The 9702-nt window shown below is 40.8% G+C and overlaps 1 protein-coding gene across 1 annotated transcript; it reads left to right on the top strand.

Annotated features, from left to right (window-relative positions):
• Nucleotides 76–7865, top strand: LOC108636093 (WAS/WASL-interacting protein family member 3-like). The gene is made up of 4 exons (XM_018049017.1): nt 76–108; nt 2828–2863; nt 6141–6365; nt 7665–7865. The coding sequence occupies exons 1-4, from the start codon at nt 76–78 to the stop codon at nt 7710–7712; spliced, it is 342 nt and encodes a 113-aa protein (XP_017904506.1). The 3' UTR covers nt 7713–7865.

Raw genomic sequence — 9702 nt, forward strand, 5'->3', positions numbered from 1 at the left:
AAATATTGGCTATGTTCCCCATGCAATACAATATATGGTTATCCTTCGTTTATGCTCATTAGATTATAACTCTCAATGCCTCACTTCTATATTGCCCCTCCCCAGCTCGTAATCAATAGTTGGTTCTCTATACTTGTGAGCCTGATTCTTTTTTGTATAATCACTACTTTTTTCATTTTTTTGATTCCATGTATCAGTGATAATATTCATTATTTGTCTTCCTTTGTCTAACTTACTTCACTAGGCATAATACCCTCCAGAACCATCTATGTTGTTGCACATTGCAAAGTGTCATTCTTTTTCTAAGGCTTTGTCATATTCCATTATATATATGTAATATCTTCTTCATACATTTATCTGTTGATGAACACTTAAGTTGCTTCCATATGTTGGCCATTGTAAATAATGCTACTATAAACAGCAGGGTGCTGACAGCTCTCTGAGTTAGTGTTTTAGCTTTCTTCAGATAAATATCATGAGAGGAACTGCTGGATCATATGGTAGTCCTCTGTCTAATTTTTTTGAGAAACTTCATACTGTTCCCCAGATAACTAAACTAATTTATGTTCCCACCAACTGTGCACAAGGGTTCTCTTTTCCCCACATCTCTCTCCAACACTTGTTATGTATTGTGATAATAGCCATTCTAAAAGATATGAGATGATAGCTCATTGTGGTTTTGATTCACATTTCTGGGATGGTTACAGACTTAAGAATTCTTTCATATGCCTATCGACCATCTGGATTGCTTCTTTAGAAAATGTCTATTTATGTCTTCGATTCATTTTTCAATTTGGTTGTTTCTTTGATATTCAGGTGTGTGAGCTTCTTACACACTTGGGATATTAAACTCTTATTGGGCATTTCATTTGCAAATATTTTCTATCATTTTTTGGTTGTTTTGCATTCCTTCAATGGTTTAATTCACTCTGCAAAAGCTTTTAAGTTTATATAGGCCCAATTTGTTTATTTTTCTTTCCTTTGCCTTAGGAGAGGGATCCAAAGAAAGTATTGCTACAGTTTTATGTCAATGAGTGTTCTGCTTGTTTTCTTCTAGGAGTTTTGTGTTTTCTGGCCTTACCTCTAGGTCTTTCATTCATTTTGAGTTTACCTTTTATTTACTTATTTCCTGGCCATGCCAAGTGACATGTAGTATCTTAATTTTCCTATCATTGATTGAACCATGGAGTGCAAAGTCTTAACCAATGGACCGCTAGGGGACTCCCTTGAGTTTACCGTTTTATAGGTTGTGGGGAAATGTTCTAATTTCATTCTTCTCCATCTGACTGGCCAGTTCCCCCAGAACCAGGTATAGAAGAGATTATCTTCTCTCTGTTGTGTATTCTTGCCTCTTTTGTCAAATATACATTGGTCACAAGTGTATGAATTGATTTCTGGGCAATCTGTTCTGTTGCACTGGTCTCTGTGTCTGTTCCTCTGTCAGTATCTTACCATAACTGTAGCTATTTAATATCATCTGAAGTCAAGGACCATGACTTCAGCTCTACTCTAACTTCTCAAGATTCTTTTGGCTATTTGGGCTCTTTGCAATTTCCATCCAAATTTTTAAAATATTTGTTCTATTTCTGAGAAAAACATCATTTGTATTTTGATAGGGATCACATTGAAACTATATGCTGCCCTGGGTAGTATGGTCATTTTAACAATATTAATTTTTCCAACCCATGATCATGCAGTGTCTTTCCATACATTTTTGTCATTTGCAATTCTTTCATCAGTGTTTTATGCTTTTTCCAAGTCCATGTCGTTTAACTCCTTAGGTAGGCTTATTCATAGTATTTTATCCTTTTTGATGCAATCTTAAATGAGATTGTTTCCTTAATTTCTCTTTCTTATAGTTCATTGTTAGTATATGAAAACACAGAGATTTCTGTATATTCATATTCTATTCGGCAACTATACTGAATTTATTAAGAATATCATGTCATCTGCAAACAATGATAGTTTTACTTCCTCCTTTCCAATTTGGGTTTCATTTATTTTTCTTGTCTAATTTTTAGTGTTCCTGGCACTGGTGGAAGTTTCCACCTTCCTGGTTTCTGCTGCTACTGCTGCTGCTAAGTCGCTTCAGTCATGTCTGACTCTATACGACCCCACAGCTGGCAGCCCACCAGGCTCCCCCCGGCCCTGGGATTCTCCAGCAAGAACACTGGAGTGGGTCGCCAATTCCTTCTCCAATGCATGAAAGTGAAAAGTGAAAGTGAAGTCTCTCAGTAGTGTCTGAATCCTAGTGACCACATGGACTGCAGCTCACCAAGCCCTTCCGTCCATGGGGTTTTCCAGGCAAGAATACTGGAGTGGGGTGCCATTGCCTTCTCCTGGTTTCTGGCCATACGTAAAGATTCTTACCTGAAAACAAGGTTTTGATGAGCAGTACATCAAGCTGTATGGAAGTGGGCTTGCAGGAGTCTAGAATTACGGCCCCTCCTGTCCTCTACTCCATTCCCCTGTTCCATTGCCATTTTCATAGACCATTCATGATTGAGTTGACTCTACTCTTTGGCTTTTCCTAATTCAGTCAGATCTTTGTTCAGTTCTAACCTTGGACCCCAGCTTCATGGTTAGAGTCAGTCAAATCTATTTAAAGTATGTAAAATCAGAGGTTTATTTCAGGAAAGCAAAAGTGATCGCATATTATGGGTTTGTGGGGTTTTATATTATCTGTGCATCTTTTCCCCCTCAATGTGTGTACCAAAGGCTAAAGGGAGTCATCTGCGGAAGCCTGCACCATTGTCCATATTCTTATTCTCTCCATACCCAAAACTGGTGTTCAGTGCACATCCTGTTCTTCCCTTTTCTCTTTCAGAGGATACAACAGAAGTTCCTGCTGATTCTTCTCCTGGTGAGTTTGCACTTGTGCTTCATCTCCTTACAGTGACCGTTTCCATCCCAGTCTCATGTCAGAGCTTGCACGAGAGACAGGTTATAAGAATTCTATGAAAAAGCCTGGAAAGTATTGTTCCTCATATAAAAATTCATGGTTTAGTCGCTAAGTCATTTCTGACTCGTTGCGACCCCATGGGCTGTGGCCTGCCAGGCTCCTCTGTCCATGGCATTTTCCAGGCAAGAATACTGGAGCAGGATGCCATTTCTTTCTCCAGAAGATCTTCTGGACCCAGGAATCAAACCAGGGTCTCCTGCATTACAGGTGGATTCTTTACTAACTGAGCCACGAAGAAATTCATGGAAACATAAAAATCAGCTTATGTTTTATACAGCATTTGATAATATTAAGTCTCTTGCATGGATTTACAAAAATTTTGGGTCAATCATTGATTTTTCTCCAGCAAAAGAACAAGAGGATGTGGTCTGATGTTGTGACCTGAGAATTTTGGGAAGGTGCATGAAAATCTTTCTGGTTATGCTGATTTGAAGGATTGAATACATGGCCATTGTTTCAGGGAGAGGCCTGAAGGAAGGAAGAGAATGTACAGCCTGAAAGTGATGCAGAAATGAGGGCGTTAGGCTCACAGGGAGGGCAGGATACAGGATGTGTAATGTAGGCATCAGGTAGAAGAAGGGCTCTAAGCTTTGAGATTTGTAATGGCATCAATGCCTAGTTCCCAGGCTGAGGTTTCTGTCTCTTCTTTAAAGTGAATCCCAAGGATGTGGACCGAACTCCTAGTCATTCTTGGGCTTTCTCCACAGCACCCTGCCCATTCTATGCTGTGTGTGTCAGGCATCCTGAAGAGCCCTCTCTTCAGCCTCCACAGCTTGGGGACTTGGGTTCTCTGTGCAAGAGGGCACTGACTCTTGTTTGACTTCATACACTATGCCACATGTGCCATGTGGGGTTCCCCTTAAAAAATATTCTCTCCCCCACATGAGGCCTGAGACAGCCTGGCTAGAGTGTGGGTATGGAGATGGTGTTGAGGTGGATTTAGCTCACAGTTTGGGGGTCTGATTTGCTGTTTGCTCAATTGATTCAGTTCAGTTCAGTTCAGTTCAGTCGTTCAGTCGTGTCTGACTCTTTGCGACCCCATGAATTGCAGCACGCCAGGCCTCTCTGTCCATCACCAACTCCCGGAGTTCACTCAGACTCATGTCCATCGAGTCAGGGATGCCATCCAGCCATCTCATCCTCTGTTGTCCCCTTCTCCTCCTGCCCCCCAATCCCTCCCAGCATCAGAGTTTTTTCCAGTGAGTCAACTCTTCTCATGATGTGGCCAAAGTACTGGAGTTTCAGCTTTAGCATCATTCCTTCCAAAGAAATCCCAGGGCTGATCTCCTTCAGAATGGACTGGTTGGATCTCCTTGCAGTCCAAGGGATTCTCAAGAGTCTTCTCCAACACCACAGTTCAAAAGCATCTATTCTTCGGCACTCAGCTTTCTTCACAGACCAACTCTCACATCCATACATGACTACTGGAAAAAACCATAGCCTTGACTAAATGGACCTTAGTCGGCAAAGTAATGTCTCTGCTTTTGAATATGCTATCTAGGTTGGTCATAACTTTTCTTCCAAGGAGTAAGCGTCTTTTAATTTCATGGCTGCAGTCACCATCTGCAGTGATTTTGGAGCCCTAAAAAATAAAATCTGACACTGTTTCCACTGTTTCCCCATCTATTTCCCATGAAGTGATGGGACCGGATGCCATGATCTTAGTTTTCTACATGTTGAGCTTTAAGTCAACTTTTTCACTCTCCTCTTTCACTTTCATTAAGAGGCTTTTTAGTTCCTCCTCACTTTCTGCCATAAGGGTGGTGTCATCTGCATATCTGAGGTTATTGATATTTCTCCCGGCAATCTTGATTCCAGCTTGTGCTTCTTCCAGTCCAGCGTTTCTCATGATATACTCTGCATAGAACTTAAATAAGCAGGGTGACAATATACAGCCTTGATGCACTCCTTTTCCTATTTGGAACCAGTGTGTTGTTCCATGTCCAGTTCTAACTGTTGCTTCCTGACCTGCATACAGATTTCTCAAGAGGCAGTTTAGGTGGTCTGGTATTGCCATCTCTTTCAGAATTTTCCACAGTTTATTGTGATCCACACAGTCAAAGGCTTTGTCATAGTCAGTAAAGCAGAAATAGATGTTTTCCTGGAACTCTGTTGCTCTTTCCATGATTCAGCAGATGTTGTCAATTTGATCTCTGGTTCCTCTGCCTTTTCTAAAACCAGCTTGAACATCATGAAGTTCACTGTTCACGTATTGCTGAAGCCTGGCTTGGAGAATTTTGAGCATTACTTTACTAGCATGTGAAATGAGTGCAATTGTGCGGTAGTTTGAGCATTCTTTGGCATTGCCTTTCTTTGGGATTGGAATGAAAACTGACCTTTTCCAGTCCTGTGGCCACTGCTGAGTTTTCCAAATTTGTTGGCATACTGAGTGCAGCATTTTCACAGCATCATCTTTTAGGATTTGAAATAGCTCAACTGGAATTCCATCACCTCCACTAGCTTTGTTCATAGTGATGTTTTCTAAGGCCCACTTGACCTCACATTCCAGGATGTCTGGCTCTAGGTGAGTGATCACACCATTGTGATTATCTGGGTTGTGAAGATCTTTTTTGTACCGTTCGTCTTTGTATTCTTGCCACCTCTTCTTAATATCTTCTGCTTCTGTTAGATCCATACCATTTCTGTTGTTTATTGAGCCCATCTTTGCATGAAATGTTCCCTTGATATCTCTAATTTTCTTGAAGAGATCTCTAGCCTTTCCCATTCTGTTGTTTTCCTCTATTTCTTTGCATTGATCATTTGTTCTATAGGGGGAAATAAATCTCATCGATCTTGGCAGGTTCCCTTTGAATACAGGGTAGGCGACAGAGCCTTTGCTTAGCTTTATTATTCTCAGAATAATACAAATATATCCCATTATTTCTAAGGGGCTCTCACAAGTAGTGCTGTAGTACATGGAATCTTTGTGCCCTCCAAATGTGAGACAAATATGCCCCCCCTTTCACGCAGGAATCTGTGGCAAGTGATTTTATTGCATGCATAGAAAGGAGATACCACTTCTCAAGCAGAGTTGGTAGCCAGAGCAAGGTGTGACAGTATTGATATCATTTGCAGAGAAGAATTCAGAATGAGAAAAGCATGTCTAGACTTGGGCAGCACAAATTTTATTGCCTGAGGAAGAATCAAATGTCTTGACTGCAATGTGTCCTAATTTCAGCCTCTGATACAACCACTGTGGATCCCGCCACCACCTCTGCTGCCGCCACGGAGTCCACGGCTGCCGCCACATACCACGGCTGCCGCCCACATCCACCGGCCGCTCCCACCACAACCTCCGCTGCCGCCACATCCACGGCTGCTCCCACCACATCCACTGCGGCTGCCACAACCACCACTGCTGCCAAGACCCCCACGTCCTATGAACAGTGCCTCCTTTATTTTCGTAAGTTTACGCTTTGAGTACTTTCTTTATGGGTTTGCTGGATTCGCTGTGTTCCCTATTCTCAGATTAGACTATATTTAGGGGCAGAAGATGCGGACATGACTGACCAACTTCACTTTCACTTTCATGCATTTGCAGAAGGAAATGGCAACCCACTCTAGTGTTCTTGCCTGGAGAATCCCAGGGATGGGGAACCTTGGTGGCTGCCTCTATGGGTCGCACAAAGTCGGACACGACTGAAGTGACTTAGCAGCAGCAGCAGCAGGGGACAGAAGAAGTCATGAGAAAAGCCCTGTTATCTTCTCTTTATTCCCTAATTCCTTGTGGATTTACAAATTGAGTCTCAGAGAGACATCGGGGCTGCCAGAAGTCTGCAGTTTCTTGTTTACCAATTTCACCTGTGTGGCTCTGGAAATACTGGCCCCTAACAGGCAAAATTCATCTTTAGCAGAATTGACACTGGAAAGACCAAAATATGGGTCTCCCTGAAGCCAGGAACTTCTTTATGTTTGCTTTTTTCTACCAGAAAGGTCTTTGTTTCTTTTAAAGAATATTCAAAAAATAGAAAATAGCATTATAACTATCATTATGTAGATAGTTTTTTGAGTATCATTCAGGGTATTTCTCGGAATGTGGAAATCCATTGAGGGTCTAGGGTACAGTCTTCCTATTTCTGGTTCAATTCTCTCTTTCAACAGCCTAGTAAAATCAATGACAAATGTGATTGATTCTGAATATACGATAAAGAATGTGTTATAACTTCACATATATAATGTAATTTAAATCACAGCAATGCTATGAAATAAGTATTTTAAAGATAACAAAATTAAAAATTACAATAAAAACTTTTCCTAGTATGGACTTGTTCATAAACAAGGAAAGACATGAGGAACCTTTGAAATACTGCATTATACTCTTTCTGTGTCTGAGACAATGCTTGACACCCATCTCTAAGTTCTATATTGCATAGCCAATGGGTGAGATTATGAATAATTGTCTCTTATCAGAAGAAGGCTGCATTGGTTTGTGCCATATACACGAAGAACTAATCCACATTGGATGTCTCTCTGTTTTCTCTAAACTTCCTGCTGACCTAGGTTTCCATCCCAGCCTGCATGTCCCATTGCCTCTGGATGGGAATTAGGTGTTTATCTTCCAGGAATACAAATTTCATCCCTTTTTGATTCCACTGAATTCAGTGTCATTTGACATTTTTCAGTCTTGCAGGGTCCCAGGAAGGGAAACACACTGTTCGTTCTTTTTGGAAAACCTCTTCACAATATTTTTTTTCTGTTTCAGGTTTTACCCCATGGCTTAGGTTCATTTTCTGCTAAAAGTTATCACTGAGATGGAATCAGCCTCAGCCTTCTATATTTGATCCTACTGGATTCGGCCAGAATGTCCCTTGATTTGTTTCACTGCTAGTACTTTCCAGCCCTGTCATATCTCTCTTATCTCTAATCAGTTTCTATTCATTCAAATAAAATGATGAGTGACATCAAAAATATATTTGTTTATTTAGCTGTCGGCCGAGCAGTCATCCAATAGTTATGTCAAGTGATAGATACTTTGAATCTTACCCAGCTCTTGCCTATATTACTGTAAATAAGTGGACCTCCTACATATTTATCTAATTTTTAAAAACAAGTCACAATCCTTGTGTATATTCCTGGTGACTAGAGCTTTCTCTATGTGGATCAATATTTCCTAGGTATAAAGGTCCACTTTGATTCCACCAAGCTCTGCTATCGACTGACCCATAATTACTCTAGTTGGCGTGACTTAGCAAGTGAGAAAGACAGAAGCAGTCCTGAGGCCTGGGAACTGGCCTGCCACTCCTGGGGTTCGGAACTGTTAGGACCTGGCCTAGGCTCACAGCTTGGAAATGACTCGCTCTTGTTGGACACAAACACTTTCACAAAACACCAACATCAGAGAAGGGCACACAGTCACTTCTATAAATTTGACCAGTTCATCATATTGGCAGTCTTCAGTACAGACAAAAACACGGTCAGTCCAAAACCATAAAACACCAAATATCTCCCTCTCCTAGCTAAAGCATGACTGCAACTTCATTTACTATTAGAGCTTTGGCTTCCCTCTATTCTCTTCTGCTCCAGATAAGGTTTGTTAAGACACTCAGTCACAGCGTAAGTGATGCTCCCTTGAATCACCAATGCAGAGCAGAAGGGTGCTTCCCTCAACCTTCCCCCAAATCACCTCACACAGGCCCCAGTTCTGTAAGAAGTCCTTTCTAACACCCAAGGTCTAAGGCACCTCTCTGATTTCCCATGGTTTATATTCTCCTCACTGCAATGAGTACTAACCCAACTGAACTCAACCACAGTGGTTTCTTGACTAGTGGGCTTTGACATCTGAATGTATAATTGGGAGGGACTTTATATAAAAACAAGGTGTGGCACCTTGTCCTCACTTGGGAAATTTGCTGGGTGTAAAAAGCCTCATTTGGGGAGTCTTGCTAAGAGAGCCTTTAAAATTGCCTGAACTATCTCTATCAGTAAATAAAGCAGTGCAAAATCCAAGAAGTGCAACATTAATGCTCTGATTAAGGAAATGATAAGGTTGGAATTTGGTGCTTACTAAATCTCTTTTCTTTTTGAAAAACAATTCTCTTCCACCTACCCCTGATGAGAATCATTGCACTGAATGATTTATTGAGAAAAGGAAATTAAGTTAAGAGATTGTAGTTAAAAGCTCTTAAGTCAGAAATTTATTAGTGGTACATTAATATATCTTGTAAGAATTCTTACCTAAGTTTTCTGTATTTAGATTTGACCTAATTGGAGCAACCTAGTTTTTTAAAACTTCATTTACAAATCAACAAGAGTATATCTGGCCGTTCAGAAATGGTTATTGGTGTATCTGTGTACGACCAGCAATTCTTGCATAATATCTGGTATCATTTTACTTTGGATTTGGATGATTCTCACATTAAATTTCTTCTCCCTTCTCTTTTCTCTCTCTTCCTTTGTGCTCCTCTGTCTCACTTAATCACATTGTTCATATACATACAAAAACCACACATATTACTATATTCTCATGTTATATGTGGAAACATATGAAAACAATTCTCTTTGGCTACTTGATAATAGGCAGAGGAGACTATTAAAGGTCAAACAAGGTGTGTCTTCTGACTGCTTTGGCTGTACTTAATATTGAGATAAGCTGGGACCTGGGGACCTGGGACCCTTTGCCAGAGTGCTCGCACCTGGACAAGGGGTCTTCTCCAGCAAGAGAATACAAAGGAAGTATAAGGCACAGACAGTAACATACAAAAAGGATAGAAGCAGTAAGATACAAAAACATTCTAGACCAA

Source organism: Capra hircus, chromosome 5 (genome assembly GCF_001704415.2).
Source record: "Capra hircus breed San Clemente chromosome 5, ASM170441v1, whole genome shotgun sequence".
Classification (NCBI taxonomy): Eukaryota; Metazoa; Chordata; class Mammalia; order Artiodactyla; family Bovidae; genus Capra; species Capra hircus.

Coding starts and splice junctions, on each gene's coding strand:
- LOC108636093 (XM_018049017.1), top strand. CDS start 76: ATGCCTCACTTCTATATTGCCCCTCCCCAGCTC. Junction 2,864..6,140: donor TCCTGCTGATTCTTCTCCTG/GTGAGTTTGCAC, acceptor TCCTAATTTCAG/CCTCTGATACAACCACTGTG. Junction 6,366..7,664: donor ACAGTGCCTCCTTTATTTTC/GTAAGTTTACGC, acceptor TTTCTGTTTCAG/GTTTTACCCCATGGCTTAGG.